Raw genomic sequence first — 27,989 nt, 5'->3', positions numbered from 1 at the left:
ATATAGTAATAATACGAGTATTTTAAATGCAAGGAATTTATTTTTGTATTAAATTAAATTGTAACAGTGCAATACTAAAAAATTATATTAATACAAAGAATATATGTATAATATTAAAGTTAAGTAAAATACATAATATATCCATAATAAATGGACGACTTGTAAATAAAGTTTACATATTTTAATCATATAGGAAAAAAGGTACAGAGAAACCACACACATGTGTAGGAATTAAGTACAAAAATAAGTTGGTAATATGTATAGTCCAGTAAAAAAATGAATATAGAAATATTGCAAAGCTGAAATCAAAAATGTGTCAGATTTTCGCAATCGCCTGGATTAATAGTTTAACAATATGTATGTATTATAAGTTATAACAGATTTTGGCAGTGATAAAATATGACGACCCGCATCGAACATTATGCCGCCCCCTCAAATGCGTCAAATCACCAATTTGGTGAATGTGCGATGAAATATCCCTCTTAAGGATAAGTGTCAGGAATAAGGGAGGGACTTGACACGTTAAAAGAGTCATTAGATTTTTATGACTTCAACTTCACAGTTTTGCGAAGTTGAAGTTTTATTTTTTCTATTATTCCTTAAAACTTCATTCATTTTGTTTTATTTCTACCATTGAAATTTTTATTTCTTTCTTTTTTATTTTAGAAAAACTCAGATAGCAGAAAAAAAATGGTTCAATCATTTTTATTAGAGAAAACCATTTACAGGTTTCACGCATGTCAGGAGGCGGCATCAGAATATCTTACTCAATACAAATTTCTCAAACAGAAAACTAAAAATTATTATATTATATTAAACTTCCACAAGTGTATAAAACACACTCAAAAGCTGCACAACATAAGAAAACGAGCCATCTTAGTATATCCTTAAGTCGTTTAAATAAGAAATAAAAATATTGGGCATAGTTTAGTTTTCAATCAGAAGGGTACATATCAAGTCTACATATTCTAGTTGTATTTATAAAAAGACAATAAGAATTCAAATATAAAGCTATATAAAAATAGTCATCATAAAACTTAAAATATAGAGTAAAAATCCCCTATAAATCTTACTAATTAAGTGAATATTATAATATTGAGATCTAAGCTATACTAATACTGTCTTTTTGTGACATTTGCGATATTTTTTCCAAATCTTTCTCCAATGGTGCTGAGCCCCAAATGCGAAAGTTTTTCGTCATCGGTATTATACCTATGAGAACACCAGCCAACATTGTAAATATTCCAGCCAAATAAAACGATAGATCCCACGATTGTGTGACGTCGAATAGCCATCCTGAAATACAAAGATAAATCAATATAGAATTTTATAAAAGTAATAATTTATGTTTGGTTTCATTATGTCTCTTCAACTTAAGCGCTTACCAGATATCGGTGGTCCCAATAGATTGCCGATACCTTGGCATAGTAAAATCAAACCGTATGCTGTAGTGAATCTTTCCAAGGGAATCAATTCAACTAGTATCACTGGAGTGAACGAGAAACTACTTGCAAAAGTCAAACCAAACAAAATTGACATTGTAATTAATAGATAATACGAGTTGATTACAAATGGATACGCTAGCGTTGCTATTCCGCAGAGTACCAAACATACGGCATATGATTTTGTAACGTTCATCCACGGCTGATCGCCTGCCCAGCCAAGAAAAATCTACAAATTTATATAATAATTAATATATTAAAAAAAAAATGTACACACAAGTAGTTCTACAATTTTAATACCATTCCAATTGTATTTGTTATTCCAATAATACTGATTTGCATTGCACCATCGTCTTCATTATACCCATTCCTCGTCATATGTTCGGCTATGCAGAAGTAAGGCACAATAAAACATATAAATAGTAACATTGTTCCCAAGCTCATCAAAAGGAAGTGAAATTCCAAAAACATTTGAAAGTCAAATGTTGAGGTTATGGTCTCCATAATATTAGAGTACCATTTCTGAAATGTATTTTTAATAAAAAATTAGCATACTGCAAAGATAAATAAAATAATCTTCATGAAGATAAAATAATGTTACCGTTTCATCTTCATAATCGATGTGAATCATGGAGTTGCGGTATATATTTGGACACGAGGACGCTCTAAGTTTATACTTTGCGATGTTCATCATTGCTCCACGGTACATCACAGAGTTCCTATGCATTTTTATGTCCCGCAAATAATGTTGATTTGTCGAGAATTGTCTGATTAACCATGGTTCTTGAGTTTTGATCGGTGATTTTACGCTCGATTGTTTGATGATCGGTTTCAGAATCTTTTCTTCGGCCAGAAGTGGAATGTTGATGATCTCTCTGTTGCATTCGGTGAACTCGTTGTTCTTTAGAGGTGGTTTTTTGGATGCTTTCAATCTCAATGACATTGTTAGAGGTACTTTAGTGACAGGTTTGTTAGCTGGAAGCTTGTTCAGTTTATTTTCAGAGCAACTTCTGCACGTTAAAAGTGATGGATAGTTTTCTAGTATTACGTTGTACAGTTTCGTGTTGGAGCTCAACGATTCCAGAACTTCAAATGGTACCTAGGATATTATATTAGAAATTTAAGGGTGTAAAACATTTATAGAAATTTTCAAGCACGCTTTATAATTTAAAAAGAGCAAATGATTCATGTGGTGCAGAATTTGGCAAAAGCTACATAGCTGTAAAAATGAAGACAAAGAAAAATACACAAATGTAATTGTGCAAATGAGAGAATAAGAATTGTCGGAAAGAAGAATTATTGTTTCAAACACTTTAGATTAAAAAAAATTTACTCCAAATATAAAAACTTTTTTGATTATATGTAGATTTTCATTTTCATATATCAAAATATTTTTTTTATTTCTTAATAAGATATATGTATATTATTATGTATACAATTTTATAAAATCAGGGTGCAAATAACAAGAAATAATGAGTAAATTATACAAAGCAAAGCATACTCACTTTTTCATTTTGTCTGACGAACGTCGGCAAGTTGACGACGGAATTATACAACTGTTCATTCTTTTCCTCAGGAATATTTTCTAACTTTTCAGCAACTGCTATAGACGTCGCCAACGCGGTCAATATATACTCAGGAGTTTCTCCACTTTTCATCAGAGATCTTAATTCATCGACGCCGGGAAAAACAGACTCACCTCCACCGGACAATCTGGATACAGAACCACAACTGGAAGCCCCGTATATAGATTTATTACTGAGAGTAGCTTGTTTCTTTTGCTCCAAAGTCCACCATTCAGGATCTCGCATTAGGGTACCGCATACACACATATTTAAGAATGTACCGGCGAGCATTAGAACAGTTCCCCTCCAGCCATATTCGTTTATTAAATATTGGGTCAAAGGAGCGTATACGAAGGTGCCTATTCCAGTGCCACAAGCACCTAAACTAATGGCTAGAGTGCGCTTTTTGTCGAACCAATAAGCTATTGAGACGACGGCTGTAACATAGCACATCCCTAAGCCGAGTCCGGCGATCGTGCCGAAGGTTAGGAGTAGCATTTCAATTGAGTTGCAGAAGGTTGCCATTACGAATCCGAATGATGAAACTAGTCCACCTAGAATTGTAATTTTTCTACAGCCATACTTGTCGACTAGTGCGCTCATTATAGGACCTGACATCAATGGCACGGACATGAACAAACCTCCAATCCATGAGGTCTTTGATTTCGATTCTCCAAAGTAATGTAAAAATTCGATGTATAGTAGACCGAACGAGAAGCTAACACCGTCTGCTATCGTAGATAGTACGAGGGATGCGGCTACAATCATCCAACCCCATCCACCGTCGGGTACTTTAGGACCATCGATTTCATCATCGTCCTTATGATCGTCGTCGCTATCGTTTCCATTGTAGCTTACGGAACAGATACTGTCATGATCTGGTATTCCGAAGAATTTCACACCTTCGTTTATATGAATGCATTGAGATGAAGGATAAGGTGAGCTTTCAACATTGTTATTATTTTTTAATGATGATATAAGTTTTTTTGTTTTTAAGGCATCTTCCTCTTTAAATTTTAACGCAGAACCATTATTATTGTCTACCCAATCAGTAGTCGATCCAAAAAACGGTTCACTTTCGATGCTAGATGATGTAGGAGAATATGTTGATATCGATGGCGTAGTCGATTTATCAGCGTCTGGTTCAATTCCTGAACTAACTGCTGAAGGAGTCGGAGAGCTGGCGATTACAAGAGCTGGTGGTGTTTTTTTCAGGGATTTGAGTGGCGAGTCAGCTGGTGAAGGATCGGTCCAGCCTACAATGGGAGCAAGACCGTCATTGTGCGCTACGGCGAGCGGTTCCATGCTTTGTCCTCGTATAACACACGTTACCTATTCAACTATGTTTTTATCACTGTAATATTTATCACTGTCGGATTTTGTATTCCGACTGGCACAGCTCTAGGAAATGATTGATTCTAGCAATAGTAAATGAGTGATAATGTGTAACTTCAGAGATCAATTATATTCATCGTGGCGGCGGTTCGTGAAACGATGGAAGACGGTCTCGTTTGCAGCCGATTCAAATCTTAATCTCGGGTCCCGAGCCGAGTACCGACACACAGCTGACTCTACCACTCTGCTTTTTATCACGAAACGTTTTGCTGATTCCAGGACCATCAATGACCGGCCTATCGTTGGCTGCCGGGGAGCTATATTGCCGTGCGAAGCGGCCACACGCGACACCAACTCTCAAAGTTGGTATCTTCTAATCGATGGTTTACAACTCATGTTGTAAATTTAAAACAAACTACGAAGAGAATTTGATGATCTGAAAATAAAATAAAATATATTATATACAACACATATGTACATACGAATCTGAATCATTTTATATGAAATTTATTTTACAAAAAAAGTTCACATTTAATGGAGTATAGCATTATAAATTCAAAACTTATAGAATTAAAATTATAAATTTAAAAAGAAAAGCAAAATTCATTTGTGGAAACACTTTTTTAATGTAATCATTAGATATTACTAAAGCCCAGACCCTGAGGGGGCCGTTTATTGTTCAAATGTTGTAAATCCATTGTTAAAGGTTTGCCGAACCTTTTTTACAAAGCATTTACAACAATTGAACAATAAACGGCACGCTTCCGGTCCTACCTCTAGATATAACATATGAAAAGTTTAACTATTTGTATTGTTGTCTTCATTTTAAAATAAGGCTTTAAAATCAGCGATTCAAAAATACTATTAGATGTTTTATTTCCAATAATATTATAAGAAACAGTTAAAATAAGTACGTATTACAATATAGTATTTGATTTATGATCTACAATAAATAAAATTGTACACAATGAAAAATATGTGGTAGATATTAGTCAAATTTAAGTTTGTATTTAAAAAAAGGATATAACATATACATACATAATAAATTGAATTATTATTAAAAAAATTTACAATATTAAAAATATTTAATAAGGTACACCTCGCAATTTAACCAATTAATGTTTATATAAACTGAATTTTTAAACTAAACGTATTAAAATGAGAATTTGAATTTTATGGTGTATTGAGCCATGCACGTACATACGTATGTATTTATGTATGTACGTACAGAAATAAAAAAAGTCAACATGATGAAGTATCTACATACAAATCATAAAGCACGTAGAAAAATGTTTTGTGTTTATGATTGTAATATTTTGTATAAATATAATATTTTGAATAGCTTCTGCAAGTAAAAAACTTGATTTAGTATGCATACACTTTTTGTGTCGCACCTATTTTCTAAAAAAAACTAATGCAATAGGTATATAAATTCAAACTTAATTTTTCAATAGTTTCAATAGTAAATTACAACGAGAAGTATATATAACTTCTTTGGTTTGGTATTTAGGTATCATTCGAACAGTCGACGTAATTTCAGGAAAGAAAATATTCAAATATAAAATAGTTTACGTAACATTAGATAGGAAAAACAGGAAGGAAAGGAGGCGGAAGGGGAGCACAACCTGATAGACCGAGAGCGAAGCGCAGACTGACCGTGGAACGCGGGCTTGGCACGTGAATCGCGCGCAGATAAAATCGCACACACGCTGAAAAAATACGTCACGCAACACTTCCGGTTCCTGACTTCCTATTGGGAAAGTCTTCAAGGGGCTCGATATCATTTGGCACAAGTCAAATCTTAATTTAAATCAAAGGAAATCGTCAAGTCTCGCTGTAATCTATATTGAAGTTTTTCACACTATGTACTATGTATGTAAGTGTATTTTGAAAAAAAAAAGTATTTATTTTATCAGGAGTCACACAATCGTATATAACAATTGTCTAATGCGTGTCAGTGTGTGTGCATGATGAGTGTGTACGAAGTACACCATGCTCCGTCTTTCTTTCTCCCCTTGGAGTCGTATATCGTGGAAAGAGACGCGGCATAGTGTGGGCTTTGCGTATGTCACTGTACGTAGTACTCACTCACCATGCTCCGTCTCTCTTTCTCCCCTTGGAACCGTATATCGGGGAAAGAGACGCGGCATAGTGTGGGCTTTGCGTGTGTCACTGTACGCAGTACTCACTCACCATGCTCCGTCTCTCTTTCTCCCCTTGGAGTCGTATGTCGTGGAAAGAGACGCGGCATAGTGTGGGCTTTGCGTATGTCACTATACGTAGTACTCACTCACCATGCTACGTCTCTCTTTCTCTCCTTGGAGTCGTATGTCGTGGAAAGATACGCGGCATAGTGTGGGCTTTGCGTATGTCACTGTACGTAGTACTCACTCACCATGCTACGTCTCTCTTTCTCTCCTTGGAGTCGTATGTCGTGGAAAGAGACGCGGCATAGTGTGGGCTTTGCGCATGTCACTATCGTATTTTTAATTTATTATTTTGTTTATGTCGGCCGATCAAATGGAGTGCATAAAGGTCTGACCGCACTATGCGTCTGCGACAAGAACGGCAGCGTGTGGCCAAATATTGTTTGTATGAAATTGTATGAGGTATAACGCACTACGCGTCACGCCACAGAGTTGCCTTTTGTATCAACTTTGCCGTGTTGTCGTGCTGCAGCAGTCGACGGCCGTATAGTGCGGTCAGACCTTAAGTATGTGCACTAGTCTTATATATAAAAAAATAAAGACCGTTTGTTGTTTGTGTGTGTAATTCGTTTCTGATTGGCTGTTGTTAAATATTCAAATAAATTTAAAAATTAATATTGCAAATACCGAGTGAAGTTTTATATATAATATGTATATAAATATAGTAAATAGCTTATTTCGTCACAATGAGTGTTTGTACAGCCGTTACAGCGACAATGCGTTGTTTTCTAAATGGGGCTCACTTTTTACCAAAACCAACAACATAGTGGTTAGCGTATTGTATAACAACTGAGGGGTCGCGGCTTCGAGCGCTGGCCCGGTGTTGCTGGCTAGACCTTGGATCAATGGCGTGCTGTGAAAATATTCTCGATTTTGTCGCACAACCTTACTTACGTATGCGCGAGCAGGATTCAAGGGGACTCGGTATGACGTCACCTAGTCCTCTTGTATCCTGCTCGCGCACATAAAGTAAGGCTGTGCGACAAAAATGGGGAGATTTTCACGGCACGCACGGAAACCTGTAATGGCACTAGTAAATATTATATAAAAAAGCAAGAATGTGTGCACCTCGTTACTAGTAAATAATATGATAGTTCGTTGAATTCATAATACGGGCCTTCAAAAAAAGTTGATATGTCGGTTTAGTATAATATGTACAAATTTTTAACATGTTTGTCGTTTAATATTTATGTACATAAAAAATATGATAAATAATTTATTCATTCAGAGGAAGGACAAATGCATATATAATAAGTGTGAAAATTTATACGATTAATCTTTTGAATGCCTTTTTTTTTTAAATTAGATTGCGTAAATCATTGAAATAAATAATAATTGGTGTAATATATCAATTTGTGGAAAATATATACATTTAGTACACAATTTAGCAAGTTTTATCTACATATGTATATGTATATGGGGTCTACGTGACGAGACAGAATGTTAAATTACAGAAAACACAAATATCGGAAGGCAAAGATCGAAAATCGAAAGATCTTAAGTCGAAAGATCAAAAAAAAAAAATGGTGCGTGGTAAACGGTACATACTCACTTAATTTGCGCGAGCAGGATACAACAGGAACAAGAGGAACAGGCTTTTCCTCCCGTATTCTGCGCGCGCACATTAATACGGGAGGAAAAGCCTGTTCCTCTTGTTCCTGTTGTATCCTGCTCGCGTAAATTAAGTCAGTATGTACGAGAGTATGTCCCGTTTACCATGCACCTTTTTTTTTTTATCTTTCGACTTAAGATCTTTCGATTTTCGATCTTTGCCTTCCGATATTTGCGTTTTCTGTCATTTAACATTCTGTCTCGATTGTAATATCGATTTACCGGTAACTAAATAATTCGGAAATCGGTTTTAAAATGACGGATTAATCGCTTTTTGCTATCGGTGAAACTTCTGAGTGTCATTTTATCTCGAAAGAATTTTTTTGCTTTTCGATAATTTTACGTTATCAATTCTGATTAAAAATTTCCTCACCGGTAATGATCGAAATCTAGAATTCCGGTCGATTTGTGAACATTAACTTGATGTGAGATTAGCGTTAAATTAAAGAAATTTCGAAAAATTAATTACAATGTACTCTTTCCAACTATGCACTTTTCCTAATTACTTGATATACCTATACATAAGTTGAAAAGGTAGCATTGCCCGAGGAAAACCAACAAAAACAACCAGTTTTATGTATGAATAAAATGGTCCTAAGCCATATGCGTATACGTTGCCTAGTATTTAGGAACAGTGACTAAAATTTGCAATTATTCTCTTTTATAAAAAAAAGAGTATAACTGCATATCACATACCAAACTAAATAAAAGCTATTAAAAAATAACGATATAATCATATCCAACCAAACATTACTTTCGATGAAGTTACATTTAGGTTATGTAAGGCAATGAAATCGCTTGTAGGCAAAATACAAACATTTTACCAGTTTTTCAAAATAACCATAGGTTTTCATTTAAACGTTTTTACTTGTACATATATAAAATTTTGGCACATGTCATTGGATTTGTTCTATATTTGTCCACACGGTATAGAGAGTATGTTGCCAATTTATTAATAATTATAACACATTACTTACGTTTAGCATGGTGTGCGGACGAGAGCTGCGAATGATACATTTGTATATGTGTATTTTTGTGATTTAACAGTTCAAAACAAACAACAACAACAAACTTGCAAACAGTAATTTTATTTCGGTAGCTACTCCATTCTACAACCGATGACCCACACGAGTACGATGTATTGCAATAGTACGCATCGGATATTTTATGAATTGATCCTCGATAGTGTTATCAGCTCATGTTTGATAGTGCCTACAACTGATATATGATTATAATCTATCTTAACCAATCGATCGATCTGTTTGATACAAAATCATAAGGTAGAAATTAGAGGTCAAAACAAATGACAAAAAATAGAGGTCAAAACAAATGACAAGACTATGAACTTGTAAGACTTCTGGTATTGGGTAACGATAAGATTAAGTTAATTCATCATAAAAGTGACTCAATTACTTAGTTGCTAGGCGAGGAATAAATATACAGTATGTTTACGACTCTAGATTTCATGGTAATTGATCAATGGAATCGAATTATTGTATGAAAATCGCAAAAGACCAGGCATGCGCAACGAGTTTCAGCTGAAAATCGATAATTTTGCACTGCATATTCAGCTCGTTTCGTATTATTGCTTGAATATGTCGGTACGACGACCTTCCAAGGTTGCTCGAAGCCCACTGGTTCTCAAATCTTAAAAGATGGAAACTGTATATTATCCAGTCTTTGCTTCCTATTGAAAAAGTACACATAAATAAAATATGTATATACGATAATTGCTTGATTTTACATATATGACTCAATACATATTGCGTAATTTTAAATTAAAATTAGATGATGGGCGATCGATGGGGAATTTATAATACGAATGTCATATATAATTGAACTTGGTAAATGTATGGGTAGAGATATCACGACGGCCTCGGTTTATTTGTGCAATGTGGTATACTGTCAGTTTCATTGGGTGCATGAAACCTGTTTGTGCAACAAATGGTTAGATAAGGTATGAAAAATGTATGTAGCTGTTGTACCTTTACATTATCTGTTTGATCGGGATTGTTTTCAGTCAAATGTATTGAAATAAATAAGTATTAACAAATAAATAACCGAACAAAATCATATGGAGGATCAAAGTAGTGCATTCATATCTAAGTGGTTGTTGTGCATGCGTCCTTGATCCTTCTTTAAAACAGTTCTTTTGATTTTGTATGACGATTGATCACGTGTAGTATAATCAAATTTGATTAAAAATCACGACCTCAAAGATGTTGATCACAAATCAACCATTATATGCATAGGTACCGAGAGGAAATCCGGGCCCCGGGGAAAATTTTTGTGAATTTTGTCGACGAATTCGTCACCGCTGGGCAGACGGGAATTTACAGGCTTCGCTTACATTACTAACCATTTAGGACCAGGTCCTTAAAAGTAGTACATAGTAGGATCAGATCCTTACCGTAGTTCATATACGAACTACTGTAGTTTTAGTTTATGTGTTAAAAGTCAAAAGCTATCTTAAATAGGTGTCGTATAAAAATTTTGGCTGTCAAACAAAACAAAGCCTATGGAAACTGCATTGCAACGTTGTTCCAATTCCTATTTCTGGTAATTTTTAAAACATTTAAAGCTAGGGTAAGCATACATAGAAGACAGAGAATATAAGATGGAGCAAACGATTAAGAATTTAAACTTAATAATTAGTGTATATACTGTTTAATAGTTCACTTCATTGTTGTGTACACTTTAACTGACCAGATAGGCAAAATAGTATGTTCATGAAAGAATGAGATGTACACATGAACTGTAACATCAAATTATCTACATATCACCTACCAACGTTTCTTTCAAACTTTTTGTGCTATTTTTATATTCGCCCCGTGCTATAAAGATCGAAAGCAATGTGCAGAAATGCAAGAGAGAACTACAAACGAAGAATCTAGGAATGCAAGTGATAACCACATATGTAGGTCAAAAGGCAGACACGACAATTACATATGTGCGTATCTGATGGCGCAAGTAAACCTCATCCTTAATTCTCTAGATACATATATTATTATACGTATTTTTTACGTCAAACTATCCGACTTTAAGCTTATTGGATTTTTCGAAGCGAAGCGCACATTAACCAATTAGTGTAAAACATTACAGAATACTAATATCATGCCTATCCAATATTTCACGGACTGTTGATCGCATTAAAACCAGATTAGATTTTTACTATTATTGTAGATAAAGCAGGCAAAGTAATTTGGTATTTTAATTAAATATTATAAAGCAAGCGACATAGTTTAAGGGTTCTTATCCGGGAATATATCCGCAGTGCGTGTCCTTGAAAAGGGAACGCAGAGCTCGTGACCTTGGTCCATACAGCTGTATTAATGAAAATGACGAGAGTTACGCAATGAAATATTCGTTCTGGAAGTTGCTGGAAATATTTCCACGTAATCCAATCTAGTTGAGTGAATGGGAGAGGCCAAGTAAATAACGAAATTTAATATGGCGATTAAAAACCTAACATATTTGAGACGCCAATCTTATTATCGGAATATACATATAAGTGATCGATCAAAATTTTTGAGACGTTTGAAGCCGACTCTACGGGTGCTTTTCAATAAATAATCGAATGATGGGTTGTTTAAGTGTTACCATGGAGACTGCTTATTGAAATTGATAAGAAGGTATTGATACTCCTTGTAGCTGATTTTATTTGTTTTGTAATTAGTTTGAAAAATATATTTGTTCACCAATGAACACTACTGTTGCGTAGGGGTGGGTTCAGGATCCAAATGAAAGGTCAAAGTCGTTTCACAGCATTTAATCAACGATTCAGGATGTCCACACGTAACCACCGCTCACTCCACAATAATTCATCTACCGTGTGTACCTCCTTATAAAGGACAAGTTGCCCAGCATAGCATCCCCGATCCGTTGGCGTGTTTATTGTCTAGGCACGTGGGTCTACCCGCACACAGAATCCTAGCGTATAGCTAATACGGGGTCTCTACTGTTTACCCGCGAATGCACTTAGACAGTGAATATTCTGTATCTTGTTCCCACGTTACACTACCATCACTCAAAGAAGTATAGAGCGTTATATACTCGGCATAACGAGGAGAGATAGGAAACGGAATTCGTGGGTAGGAAGTATGAAAAAGGTAGGGGATATATTGGAGGGAGAAAAAAAATTGAAATGGCAATGGACGGGTCACATAAGTAGAAGAATGAACGAAAGGTGGACAAAGTGGGTGTTGGAATGGTACTCGAGATAATGTTAAAGAAAGGCCACAAAAAAGATGGGTAGACGAAATTAGTAAAATGTGTGGGATGAGATGAATGAGACTTTCGCAAAACAGGGACGAATGAAAGTAAGTGTGTTGGAGAGGCCTTCATTCGACAGTGTAAGGTGAATGGTTGTAAATAATTATGATATACTAAATATCTAGAGAATCATTGGCCCTGATAGCGATGAGGATAAACAGTCTAAACTTTGATGATATCCGGTTAACACAAGTTAATCATATATATGAACATATGTATGTACATACTTACCGAGTAATTATATACTAATAATCTTTTCATCACAATGTATTTAAATTTTTTTACATACATATATATATATATATATATATATATATATATATATATATATATATATATATATATATATATATATATATATATATATATATATATATATATATATATATATATATATATGTATGTATATGTACATATAAAAGGATTCTAGTATCTATAACTATATTTTTTTTAATATACGAATTGCTACCATATAATAACAATAAGCTATGCTTTGAATAAATTGCAATATATGTACATACATATGTAGGTACACATACTTACACTTTTTTAGTAAAGCTATTTGGATGTATGTAAATAACATTTTTCTATGAGTAGTCAATAAAAAAAAGTCAACAGCCTTAACAATATTATGAACATAAAGAGTTTTGGTAACATTTGCAATTCAAAAAAACAACATACATAACATCTCCATTGTAACAAATGCAATACTTGAACAGTATGTTATTATTATAATACACAAATAAGAAAAAAATACACACTGTGATAACAAACGTATTTGTTATTGTGAGTGAATGTTTTCTTAGCGTTTTTTTCATTTCAGATATCGACATGTATGTAAATTTATTCAATGGAATAAAAAAAACTCATTTCCAATGAATGACAAACATTGTTTGCATACGTCCATCAAACGAATATAAATATGTATGTCTGTAATAAAAACTATAATGTTTTTATTAAGCGTGTTATACAAATCGATAGCTTTCGTGCTCGATAAATAAATTAAAATCGTAGATATTCATGACGAAGAATGTTGGTGTTGATTATCATAATGAATTGTGATTAATATAATGGAAATTAGATTACTATTTTTTTGATTCTCCAAACAATTTGCTTCCCAGTATACCTAGTAAATCGAGAGTATGCTATAATGTAGTGCTTCCCAATTACATTCAAGTCGACCCCCTAAATCTGAAAAAAATAATTTCCGGGCCCTAAGAAATTTTTTTTTCTAGTTAAAAGGTTTATTTGGCAGTAATTATTACAATTATAATACACATACATATTTATATTCAGCACAAAATTATAGGAACTTGCTGAAAATCATTTTTTTTTAAATAAAAACTATAGACACATGAAACAATTTAATGCGATAGATGAGGTCGCATGTTTTTACATAGCAAATCGATATCGGTTTCAATGTCAGAATATTCCAACTCCGTGGAAAGGCATGACCTTTGCTTATTTTTTGATATAAGTAATGACGAAAATGCTGTTTCACATAGGTACGTTGTCGCGAAAGGAATAAGAATTAACAGAGCTTCTTTTCCAATAGCAGGATATTCTTGCTATCGCCTTAACCAAAATTTTGAAATACTTTTTTTATTTAATTCCACTTCAAGCAAATTTTTTGATCTGATATCGATCAACTCTTCTTGGGCTGTCCACGTAATATGATCATATTTTAAGGACTTGGCAAATGGTGTTATTATCCAATTGTTCCTTTCATCCTCATTCAAGTTTGGGAGATATTTCCTTAAATATATACATTCCCTAAATATGTAATGTGGAAAAATATTCATAAATGAATATTCGTACTTTCTATTGAATATTTTCGCGGCTCTCGCGAGAAATCCTACGGCCCCCCAGGGGGTCGCGACCCCCAATTTGGGAAGCACTGCTATAATGTATCCAATTATCATAAAAATGATGATTGGATATCAGCCAAATATTATCTACGCCGTAACAATTATTGTTACCACCCTCGAGTCCCCCTTAGTTTTTCTGCCTTTGTTAATTGTGCAACTTTCATCCCTTACTCATTTTCTTTAGTTCCCTTGTTCAACGTACATTCACCTTTAGGGCACGAACACACAGCGCGGGATGCGGGATGTTGTACGTGGGATATTTTGTTTAGATAGTTTTAAACACAGAAAAAACATGTTAGACGGCGGTCATATACGCGGTAACGTGTGGTATATACATACATGGGACCATCTATTCATTGGAGCGGTCTCGTTGAAATTCTATAGTGTTGTTTATACTTGCTTGACGGTGATATATACCAATTCGACCCTTCACAAGTTCTCCTATATTTCTTAAAACCGTTATCCATCACTGTCAAGCAAAGATAAATACAATAATACAATTTTACTGAACACACCCAGGGGGTCTTTTCTTTTTGACGCTGTGTACCGGGCATCGCATGAATGTACCGGGAATCGCATGAAGAGGTGCCCATTTTTTTCGCACGTTTAAAAGTATCTAAAAAAAATCATGTACCGTGTCCTGCCTTACTTACTTTCTTCTACATCTACGATATTTTCGATAGTATTCGAGCATTTAATGCTAATCAGCTAGAGTGATTGTTGCAAATTTGTTTTTCGATGATTAATTTTATTGAAAATTTACAATTGTGATTATGAATTTTTATCTTGTTGTATTTATTTTATTTTTTGTTTTATTATATATTATTTTTATTAATTTATTATTTTATTATTTTTATCATACTGTTATCGTTTTATTATTCTTATTATTTTGATATTTTTATTATATTGTTTCTATTTTCTATTTCTATTTTTTTTTCTCTAATTATCTTACTCTATTGTTATTTTTGTTTTTTATTTTAAATGTTTAAAAGTTTTTTTACTTATATGCGAAAATTCTTAATGGTTTTACTTAAAATAATTATGTTTTTATTATCAATTTATGTAATTAATAAACTGTCAATTTTCCAAACAAAATAAATAAATAAATTTGTCAACGCTGTCTAGCCGAATACCTTATGCGGTATTACTTAATCCGTTAAATGTGTCTATACATATGAATATACATCATTTTGATCATATGTACTTCTCACCAGATTCGGCTCGTCCTAAGGATCACTGATGCGCTGAACCTTCCAGTCGAAATTAACAAATACATTTACAAATAAACTAACACTAAAATAAACGAAAATCGCTAGAAGTGGCTATTTTCAAGAAATTGTACGTATTGTTGCGTAGGGGTGGGTGGAGGATCCAAGTAAAAGGCCAACAGTCGTTTCACAGCATTTATTGATGATTCAGGAGATACACGTATTGCCAGTGCTCCGTCCAGAATGAATTATATCGCCTACGTACCGCCTTATAAAGGGTCGATCTCTCAGGACGCCTAATCTGTTTACCTGTTGTATAGTCACGTATTCGGATATGTATTTCCAAGACATTGGGTCTTCCCGTACCGATTCTGAGAAATAACTAATAACGGTCATTGTTTAGCCTAAATGCACTTAGAGTCCAGATATAATCTTTGGAAGTAAGTGCATGCATTTAGTTAATCCGATAACAGATATCCGTTGGTCAAAGTGCAATTCACTCAATCCGCGGCGTACGTAACAGTATTCTACACTGGTGAAAGATATGGTAGGATAATAGCACATACAATTGTTCCCGTCGAGCCTGGTGCGTTAACGATCCATTTCAAGTTTACATTGTGTTGGGCTCTTTTTGAAAAATTCTCTATATTCATATAAAAACCAATGAGTGTGAAAGGGAACACTTAAGTATTCTTGATACGTGAAACAGATACATATGTATATTTTCATATGAAAAGGCTAATATGGACCAGCACTCCAAAGTTACGATTTTTTAATAAATCTGGGTAGCCTCGAGACTGCGGGTTTAGCAATGAAAAACGGTAAATAGCACATAAATTCAAGGGCTACGGGCAGTTAGTCTTTCGGGGGTTTTATTGAAGTTCTGGGGCGGATGTCAAGGTTTCGAGAATCCAAACTTCGAAGGTAAAAGCATCTGAAATCGATATCGAAACCCTGGAAATGGGTCTTCTGTGTGGAGGTCGGGGTTGTTTCAGGAGATTGAAAAGGTCAAATTGTCGTTTGAACTTTGGTCGATGATATTATTAAGGTCACAAAAGACAGAGCAATCGGAGACTCGTGATGTTATAAAACGATCTATATTAATGAAGTGCCGATCTAAGCTCCAATATTGAAATTATACGTTTTTTGTGTGCATTTTTAGAAGTCATGCACCTTTGAACTTTGTGCATCTTGATCCGATGGTCGTTAGGTACCGCTAGGTGCAATTTTCGGCACGGATACGATATAGACTGAATATTATGATGAATATTTATATAAACGGTTAATATTGTCATAAAAATAGAAAAAAAATAAAATACATATACAATGCTCCACACAAAAAAGAAGGTGCAGCAAACGTTTTTATTTGCGTCGATAAAACTCGTTATTTTTATTATGTACATCGTTTCAGACGAATCAACAAAATAGATTAATTGATAAGGTAAAATGACACGCCATTAATTTTGGTAATAAATAGTAACATTTTAATCGGAGAGTCAAATATGCCAACATTAGGGCCAGCGATTCTCGAGATCTGTGTATGTATGTACATACATATGTACATATTTTACATATACATATTTATAGCAGGAAGGCCTAGCAGGTAAACCCCACTGCGCCTTCCTGGCCAATTACGAACATCGATATACAATTTTTAGAATAATTTTGACAAAGCATCATAGGGACATACAATACATACATATATTGGTAAACTTTCATTTTCGGAGTATTTTTTTTATACCAACCGTAAAATTTCGAGATTTCACAAAACTCGAAATTTGTGAGACATTTATGGACAAATTTGCAGCATTTTTATACGAATCAGCGAAATTCGAGATGCTGAAAAATGCGAGAAATGAATAAAGGTTGCCAATTTGTTGGAAACGTTTCAATAAAAATCAGATAAATTGGCAAACTCTGATAGGTAACGGTCGACCTGAAGTCACATTTCTGGCTAGCAGTAACCAGTGGGACTCGAATCCGTGACCATTATGCTCGAAAGCATATATGATAACCACTAGTCCGTGGTGCTGGTATTTTATATGTATTTTTGGCATCAGCAGTAATGTCATTTTGTAAAAGAAGTGCTCGAATGGTACCCAAGAAAATGTAAGGTCACTAGTGATATGGGTGAATGAAATAAGAAAAATGTGTGAGTTTAGAAGAATGAATACCGTTTATATAGAACAGAGACGAATATAAGTGTGTTGGAGAGACTTTCATTCAGCAGAAGATGAAAAATGATTGTTGACGAAATGTTACAAGCTAATTACAGATTGTCTGCAAATAAGCTTCCGTATTGCATGATCGTGTAAATTGTTTCAAATAATCATTAGAAATATAGGTTGTATGTTCAGTTCGAAAAAAGCAAACGACGAACCCAACTACCCAATATATAAATAAAAAAAAGCAATCAGACTAATGCGGATGTGTGATGGGGCGTGACAAGTTGCGCAGGAATTGTTACTACCCGGAATACTAACTGGTATTTACATATACACATTTATAAAATCAGTGTCTTTCCATAATACGGTATGTAATAACCTTCAGAACTTTCCCAAAAGACGAAAATCATCATCATTCATTTATCCTGAAAAAGACTATCGACCTGAAAGCCGCAATATACTATTTATAGTCGTCGTAAACCTAGTGACGTCACGCGAAGAGTGCGCCAAACGTGCTATTTGACGGCCAGGTCCGCGCGGCGTCGATAGGCGTCGCTAAGCGACAGTGACGTCAGAGCAGACGTCTTGTGCCAAATTCCAGAATGCAAAAACACGCGTACATATATATGGCCTATTTTTGGTGTAAAATTCCCAGCAGATCCACTAAAAATGGGTTTTCCTTACTGTAAATTGTGTACCACTTTCAACTTCACATAAATTGTAGCTACGACACACAGACCGATATACATACTAGAGATTGTGATTTCAAATTTCATTTACTGTAAAATTTCATTTACCGGTAAACGCCAAATGATTTTTCTCGTTACCGGCGTACCGGTAAATGAAACGTAGATAAGATAACTGTATGTGTAATTTTTCCTAAAAACTGTAGTCTAGATTGAATCGTAAATAATTAAAATAAATCTCAGGTGAATAATGTCATATAAATATGTATGTACGTAAAGACCGTTCGTAAAGAAACCGCGTGATCGCATGTATTACGACTTGGTTGGTTTGTGTTGCCACTCTTAAGCATGCGTCAGTGCAGCCACTCTACCGAATGCACCAGTGATGTTACAAGAGAGCTGTGGAACTAGGGTTGCCAGATGGTATCCAAAAGGAGGACATGTCCTCCTTTTCCATGTTTTGTCCTCCCGTCCTCCCTTACCTACTGTAAGTCCTCCTTTTTGCTAGACATCGGGCGGGACTGGCGGGAGGCGAAAAAGGGGGCAGGGCTACAACGAAAACCTAAAAGATGATGATTTAGTTTCTCATGCATTGAGTTCTTGAGCATCAGAGGTGTAGAGATTGACGATGGTAAGCTACACGATCAATTCTGTAATTTGATTTCATTTCTTAAATCAAAATCAGATGAAGATGGAGCATATTATGATTTGAAGTTGCTTGAGCAGTGGACAATCTACTTCAAGTGTTAAAATCATTGAATGTTTCTCAGAACTGCTCAAGATCTGCGAGTTTCATTTTTGTATAAGCGCACATAACGCAAATGTGGAAAGAGTTTTTTCACTGATTAATACTCAGTGGAGCAAAGAAAGGAATATACTAAGTGTGCAGTCAGTTAAATCTTTAATTCTTACTCAATACAACTTCAAAAACATGATATGTGAAGATTTTTATAATTATTTGTTAAAAAACCAAGAACTTTTTTCCAAAATTGGCAGTTCAGCTAAATATGATTAAAATAAAGTAAAATAATATAAAAAATTCGTTTAATTTCTGAATGTCCTTTTTTTAGACCCATCTGCCCTCCTTTATCAAATTATCATCTGGCAACCCTATGTGGAACCAACAGAAGGCTTGCTACTCGCTACAACTTGCCTTGCATACCTCCTCATCAAAGATCAGCGTTCGGTCGATGTTTTTCGCACAAAAATTGTTCACTATTGTTAACTAGTGTTGTGCCCGTTGATTTCAACGGGTGTTTTCGAAAAGGAATTGAAACACGAATAAAAATAAAGTTAAAGAAATTGGAACGACTGGTTTCAGAAAGAAACTGATGCACGAATTAGAAATTACGAAGTGATTACAAATTAGGTTTTGTGCATTGCCGACGCCCCGGGGCCTTCGCCCCCTGCACCACCAACGCCTCTGGCACCCCCAGCGCCCCCGATGCTTCCGGCACCCCTGGCCCTTCGCCCTTACCGCCCCCGGCACTTCCGACGCCCCGGGGCCTTTGCCCCCAGCCTTCCTGGCGCTTCTGACGCCCCGGGGCCTTCGCCCCCAGCCCTCCCGACGCGTAAGTATTGCGAAAAGTATTACGTTAACAGTAATTTCACACAATACTTAGTTACGGGTGGTAAACGTATGTACTAGTGGCGATGCTGTGGATGCGGCGCATCCCTTAAAATTTACGTCAAAAATATTTTATTTTCTGACTTTCTTTTATTATAGTTTTATTTCTCTTTCATTTATTTTTTATTACGTGATTATGATATATAGGATATTTTGTCTGATCCAAAATTGACATAAATTGCAATAAATTGCAGTTTTATTTGATTAATTCGTAGTTATAATCAGGCGCGGCTCGTGCATAGGAACTGCGGTGCTGCAGCACCCTCAGGAAAAATACAAAAAAATCACATTTGTATACAAATACAACTTGTGAATATAATTTAAATAAGAATGATTACATATTTGACATAATCATTATTAATGAGTACGTCAAATATATCTAAATACAAGTTGTAAATGCGATTTTTTTGTAATTTTTCTGGGGGTGCTGCAGCGCCGCAGTTCCTATGCACGAGCCGCGCCTGGTTATAATGTACATATATTGTACATATGTAACTTAAGTTCTGGTCTTTAGGCATGAATGCTTCCAGTTTGTAAATAAATTTCGGATGCATATAATACGCATAATATGAGGTAGCATACTGTGTGTTTTAATTTTATAATATTGATAAAATCTAGTTAATATATAAACTTTTGAGTTTTGAATGATAACTAAACGCTTAAACTATCTTTGCAGCGAATACATTAATTTCTAAATTGCCAGTAACCAGTTTCACGAGTGAATTCGGTCTTCCATGTAATTCTATTTTTAGCTTCCCTCCGTTGGCCATATATTTGTATTGCTCCTAGTGCTTTATTTATTTTTAACATCACATTAGTCCAAGACAGGTGAATCGTTTGTATTCGCATAGCCATATACCAGTTTTTTAGACAGCTCTTTTTTTTTTTAAATCAGTTTCTCTCCTGCTGCTACTATTGCAGCAGAATGATTGAGGTGATTGACGTTGATAGCTTTAGCATACGATTAAAATAGAGGAATGCTCGGTACTTTTCCATTGGGTTCAAAGTTTGCATCAGTAGCTCATCGAGAGTAAAACCAGTTAGTAGTGTTCAAGCAGAACATATCAAAGAATTGAGTACGATTTAATGATGCCTTCATTGTCATGCATTTTTTTTTATTTGATACCGTTGACAAAGACAGTCGAGTTAAACATGGTAAATAAGACTGATTCTACCAGCTGATTGGTGATTACATTAGAGATGACGCCCGAAGTCGACGTACATATTTATATAAAATAAAACTATTCAAATACATTTATATAAAATAAAACTATTCAAATACATTTATATAAAATAAAACTATTCAAATAAATTTATATAAAATAAAACTATTCAAATAAATTTAATAAAAAGTTAAAATTAAAAACTATTAAATTGGTCTTGTTTAAGCGGTTTATATTACAAATACCGAGCGAAGCCGGGTAAAAACACTACTTTAATATGAAATGAAGAACAACGGGTGAAAATTATAAATAAACGTACTAATAAACAGCTAAAAAAATAATACAAGTGTCTGAAAGTTGGCTTGCTGAACAAAAAAAAAAAAAAAATACCAACACTAATAATTAAATCAGAAATGCGTCGATCGAAATGTGTTTTTCGCGCATTTTTTTCACCGACATATGCGAAAACATGTTTTGGCGCCAAGAGGTCGAGGCTGGTTTTGAATTTTTGGCGTCGACACAGAGAAAAAATGTAAACAGAAAATGACAGAAAGAGAAAGAAGATCGTGCTAAAAAAATATAGGCTAAAATCATTTTTAATTTTAGATCAGAGATCATGGCCACGAAAACAGAATTCGATTGAAACAAATCGCGAAAAGTTGATGGCTTTTGACCGGAAACTATCTAAGAAAGATACGCTTTAATCCATTGATTACATTTGGATGCATACAATAGGATTATATCGGAATTGATATCGATTCGGTTCGTTGTCAAAAATCATACATTAGTACGTTTCAAAAACGTTACCCAGGGCAACGTTTGATATGAAAAACGGTTTTTCATATCAAACTTTGCCCAGAGTAAATGTAGTCATATTCAGCTCCCAAAAGAGAACTCTTATTATACAATTTCGCCGAGCGATAAATATAATTTTGGCACGTTGGTTTCCAAATACCAAAAAAAGTCTTATATAAATGTACATATGCTTAGATAATTGTATTTTGACGCACGGGAATCGAATTGACAACAAAAATACACGACCAATGACGCACAAGGATGGTCTAAAAATTGCCGAATTACTTATTGCACTTTGAGAACGAAATGTGTGGGTGTAGGAAATGATTCAAACCATATAAAATAAATATGTAGTAATAGGTCCAGATTCAATTCAAAATTTGGTTCATTACTTATTTTCACCATTCATCCAATCAAGCGGGTAAAACCACTAGTTACCTATATTGAAGTATCCACCAATAAATTTAATTTAATAATTTATTTATAAAAATCATGAATTTAAATTACACCATAACAAAATCGTTGAATAAAATTGTTGAATTTGATGTGTTGTGGCCAAAACCGATTATTTACTCCATCTCATACTTTTTTATTCTCATTTTTTTTGTACTTACTTTTTATTTATACCTATTTCATTACCAATAATTCAATAAATTGGGTATCATGTCAATTTTTAGAGATTTTTTAATCCTTTCAATTTTTTTTTTATATTTTGAAAATCACTATTACATATTTTATAACTAATAACTTTATACGTTGGCAAGAAAATTCGATCTTACTAAAATCGTTCAAGTTGGATTCGGAGTCGTAGTCAAATCATAACAAAAAGCCGAAGTCGGAGTCAGTCAATTTTGATCCGACTCCACTGCCTGACATAAATACATACATATGTATGCACTTGTGTATATGTTACAATCCAAGTGTACATTTTATTCGTTAATGAACATACTAGTTTATTCATACACGAACCATTCTTTCCAGTTATATTGTAAACATATAACGGAGTATTCTCAATCGTTTGTCCCATACTCTATGTATGTATGTACATATTTATTTATTTTATTTATTTATTTTAACAAAAATCAATTAATCAAGCACACTCGTCTAACAGATTGCTCCAAAGCGACGAGTGTGCTAAAAAGATTAAGAAGTACAATAGTAAAAAATATAAGTTAAAAAACAAATTACACATTAAAAAAATGCTTTCCGAGTTATTTTAATTTTTAATATTAGCAGAAACGGGAATTATATCAACGTTACAATGCGGTCTCCATAGGATTTAACTTTTGAATACTTGACGTTTAATGCGATACCTTGTAAGTCTATTTGAAGATTTGACTGTTAACGTTTAAACTAAAACTAATGTTTCGTGTATGAACAAACTAATATGTTCATGAACGAACCAGATTGAACACTTGGACTACATACACGCTGTGTTTAACTAATCCCATGCTATGATCTAAAAATTGTATTTTTAAAAAGTAATGTTTTGCTAGATAAAAGATTATAAGAATGGAAATCAATAGATTTTTCAATAGATCAATAGATCAATAGTCAGTGTCTTAAGTTGGGACAAATGTTGCACTTAGAAACCCTTCGATGTGATTTATTTACCTACAAATCTCTTCATTAGTGGCGTAACTACTATGACGCGGGGGTATGCGGTGCATGCGAGCCCTTAGAGTCGGTAGGGTCTTGGAAGATTTTTAAAATTATTATTTACTACCATGTGGTGCTCACTTTAAATGGAATATTATATTTTTATTTGTGTTTATTATTATTTTTTGTCTCACTATACAACTTTCTTTTTATATTTTATTCTGTATGTGTGCCTATTTAAATAAATAAATAAAATAAACTGAGAGAATCTCGCTCCAGACCTCTATTTTTGCCTATTCGGGCCAGAACTAATGTGCTTGATGACTCACCCCTATCAAGAGCCATTCGATTACTTAACCTGCTTTCTGGGAGCCTTGATGTTTTTACTGCATCATACAGTTTTGTCAGGCACCATATTTTAAATGGCTTCTAGCTACATATTTACACATGTTGTTTTCATTTTGTAATATTATTATTTAGCATAATGTGTATGTATGTTGGATTTATCTTTATTTATATATGTATGATATTTTTTATTTTTATATATACATGTGTATACGAGTAATTTATCTTTATTTATGTGTATATGCATGTATAATGTGTGTATGTATTTGTATGTGTATGTATGTATGTATGTATATATGTATGTATATGTGTATATATATATATATATATATATATATATATATATATATATATATATATATATGTATATATATATATATATATATATATATATATATATATATATATATATATATATATATATATATATATATGTGTATGTGTGTGTGTGTGTATGTATGTATGTGTATGTATGTATGTGTATTTGTGTATACGTGTAAGTATTTGTGTATATATGGATGGTGTACATATATGTTTATATAATTGTATTTGGCCAGGAAGGCGCATTGGGTTTACCTGTTAGGCCTTCCTGGTATAAATTAAATAAAATAAAAATAAAATAATAATTCAAAAAGTTTAAAAATAAAGCAAACTGAAAATAGCCAAAAGTATGATTAAAAAATTGGTTGAGTTGGCGAACTTACAATATTAACATGATTGCAAAATTTTCAAAAATAACATATAGGCTAAGGAAGGATATTTAAAAGTTGGAAGTTTATTTATTTAATTAAAATAAAATGGGGGGCCCTTTGGTAACTTTTGCATGCGGGCCAAATTTTTCTAGTTACGCCACTGCTCTTCATAAAAGTTTAATGTAGGACATCGAAAAAATACAAAAACAATGTTACTATTTAACATCATTAATTTTTGAATAGTAGATTCCGCCTTAGACGGAAACTTACGATACGTTTCTTAAACTAAGGACTGCCTTTTTTGTCAATGACAACGCGACATACATACATACAATGGCCATTAATTGTGACAAATAAATTTCGAACATCAACGGCAAAGACATAGTCAGCACTAACTTATGTAAAATAGACAAAAAGTTCAGCGCGAAAAATTGCAAAACAAAACAATATATAGGTATGCATGCGTGAGTCGTTCAATTTAAACATATCTTCAGACCGGAGCAAATTGAAGAAATGTTTTTGTACGTTTTTTTATGCGGACATTTTACGCTAGTCTTATGTAAATAATTGGCGCTAGAAAACGTCGAACGATTTTAAGTCAGCTGTCATGTTCTTATTCAGACGTTAAAAATATAATTGTATGATTGATGCACACACCGTGACACGTTGATAACAATCGACCGTGCATTGTTCCTGTGGTCGTAAAGAGGCAAAATTGCGCGCATGTGTCAAAAATGGCAAAAAATTTGAATGTCAATGGAGCTTTGTTCGGCGCTAAACGCGTCTGAAAATTTTGCACGGTGAAAAGTATACATATTATGTATTCATTGTAGTGCAGTATCGCGCCCGTTGATAGAAGAAAATTTAAGAGAAACCATATCAGGGAATGCGGTCTCCCTCACGGGACCGAAAGTGAAACGCCCGAAAACGCAAATATCGGAAGGCAAAGATCGAAAATCGAAAGATCTTAAGTCGAAAGATCAAAAAAAAGGGTGCATGGTAAACGGTACATACTCACTTAATTTGCGCGAGCAGAGGAACAGGCTTTTCCTCCCGTATTCTGCGCGCGCACATTAATACGGGAGGAAAAGCCTGTTCCTCTTGTTCCTGCTGTATCCTGCTCGCGCAAATTAAGTGAGTATGTACGACGGGGGGAGAGACCCTTTTTTTATCTTTCGACTTAAGATCTTTGCCTTCCGATATTTGCGTTTTCGGGCGTTTCACTTTCGGTCCCGTGAGGTAGACCCCAGGGAATGATATGCACAGCCAGGGCCGCCGAGAGGGGAGGGGGTAAGCTGGGGTTAAAGTTCCAGAGCCTGGACTATTTGAGGGCCCCCTTCGGACGTTCGATTGATCGTTATTGATATTTTATATTATTCTACATAAAAAAATATATATTTCTTTAATGCTAAATGTTTATTATTTTTCGATCCGCGCATTATTTGTGTCCATTTGAAATCGTAGATGTTATATCACATTTTATTATTTAATTATTACAAAAAATAGCATTTAACGTATGTATATGTAGGTATCTTTCTAAGAGTTCTGATAGATTTTTCGCCCATTAAAAATATATTTATAAGATTTTTTTTGGTTTGTCATAGGGTATGGAATTATTTTTCCAGTGCTCGGGATTCCTCTCGGCAGCCCTGTGCACAGCATATTACATTTTGTATGATTTTAACGTAAAGATAAATAAATAATAAAAATTAACATCAAGTAATGCTATTTTCGTGATAAAAAGCCAAAGGAAAGAGTTGGGACGAAAACATACTGAGCGGTACGTGATACGTGTTTTTTTAGATACTGTGAAACATGCGAAAAAAAACGCAGCACCCCTAGCCCATATACATGGTACAGAGTCCCAAAAATCACCTATTGGAGTGTTTTCGGTGATATTTTATCCTTGCTTGACAATAATCGATAACGGTGAATCCCATATATGAAGTAGGAGAAACTTGTCAGTTGCATATGGATATGCATACACGTCGACCTCCCAAGCATATGCAATTCTGCACGTGCAACTACACCCGAATTCGATTTAGGGAACACTCACTATTTACAAGCCAGGCAGTTGACGTCCCATACCATTCAGTGTGTTTTCGCCCTTATGGATGTATGCATAGCTTGATGTAAATGCTGTGCCGTGAAAATGTAAATGCTGTCCTGTTTTTGTCAGTCTTACACAGCGAGCAGGGTACAAGGGGATTGGGGTTCGTGTAAAATGAAGTATAAAAACCCTTTAAATTTATTAAACGCACGGTAAAATACCTTCAATAATAAATACATCATAATTTTCACAAATAACCGGATCAATCCGGTTAATTAAGTTAGGAAACGTTGCGCTTGGTGTTCGTCAAATATAATTTGTAACCTTCAGAATAATCGTACAATAATTATACTACAAATACATATATGTAGTAGCATCAATTGTATAAGGGCTAGTATACAATATGCAAGTGTATGTTATTCAGCAGTTTCATGTAAAATCATCAAAACCATCGTTTATCGTAATTTTTTAGAGAAAGGCAGAAGTAGTTAATAAAATAAAAACCATGAAAACGTAATCAGCGATCGATTCTCAATCAAATCAGTCAACATCTCAAGATCGAATATTTACATGATCGCAAAACGACATATATTGTTATTACTTACTGATAGATAGATAAAATATCAAATGAAAAAGAGGAATTTAAAAAAATATAATTTTCGATGTATTGTAATAAAATATGTGTATTATTAAAGTATAAGTAGTGGGTCAAGTTTTCGCAAGGCCTTGATATTGACGGGTTATTTATAAGCAGAAAACAGCTGAAATTACGCAAATATTATGACCGTTGAGAAAAATGATATAATTGTGTGTATTTTACCGGTTGGCAGAACAAATGGTCAAAACTAGCGTTGCAAGTTCACATTGCAAGTGTTGGAAAGTGCACCTGTACAGACATCGTGTGTGTATGTAAGTACATATACATATATACTTACAGGTATATGTCGCAATATTCGAGAATGTTCCATCGGTGTGCAATTAATATAGAATTCGCAAAACTGTAGATAGTTACGAAATTAAATTTGTGTCGAAACATGCACCACGTGCATTTGAATCACAACTGTTTATTGCACATCTGATAACATCAACATAACCTTCAAATTTGGCACCCGACGCGATTGATTTTTTGCCGAAATTGTATGTGAGACGGTGGACGTTTGGGAATTGACTTACTTTTTCTGTTGGAATTGACTGGTTTTGAATTTGGCGCACTTGTGACGACTGTAGTGACGAATAGCAAGAGTGCAACACACCAACTCCTCTCGCAATGACAACCGGCCGACAACTGCTCGCCGGTCGCATTGCTGGCAACCTCATCAATTTGCCGTCTGGGAACTGTCAAATTAATTATTCGGTTTT

At 34.2% G+C, this 27,989-nt stretch overlaps 1 protein-coding gene across 4 annotated transcripts; it reads right to left on the bottom strand.

Moving 5' to 3' along the window:
* Positions 1-24: 24 nt before the first annotated feature.
* On the bottom strand, positions 25-27,943 carry LOC143920903 (monocarboxylate transporter 14-like). Of its 4 annotated transcripts, none has more exons than XM_077443921.1 (6): positions 27,804-27,943; positions 2,948-4,778; positions 2,044-2,541; positions 1,743-1,964; positions 1,386-1,671; positions 25-1,296 (listed from the first exon to the last, which is right to left on the bottom strand). In XM_077443921.1, exons 2-6 carry the CDS (start codon positions 4,310-4,312, stop codon positions 1,103-1,105), a joined length of 2,565 nt encoding a protein of 854 aa, XP_077300047.1. In that variant the 5' UTR covers positions 4,313-4,778; positions 27,804-27,943; the 3' UTR covers positions 25-1,102. The 4 variants fall into 4 exon arrangements, with proteins under 4 accessions (XP_077300047.1, XP_077300049.1, XP_077300050.1 ...); XM_077443923.1 differs by lacking the exon at positions 27,804-27,943 and adding an exon at positions 9,233-9,313; XM_077443924.1 differs by lacking the exon at positions 27,804-27,943 and adding an exon at positions 9,138-9,308.
* Positions 27,944-27,989: the final 46 nt, after the last annotated feature.

Source organism: Arctopsyche grandis, chromosome 13 (genome assembly GCF_051622035.1).
Source record: "Arctopsyche grandis isolate Sample6627 chromosome 13, ASM5162203v2, whole genome shotgun sequence".
Taxonomy (NCBI): domain Eukaryota; kingdom Metazoa; phylum Arthropoda; class Insecta; order Trichoptera; family Hydropsychidae; genus Arctopsyche; species Arctopsyche grandis.
This window is presented reverse-complemented; position numbering and strand designations above follow the sequence as displayed.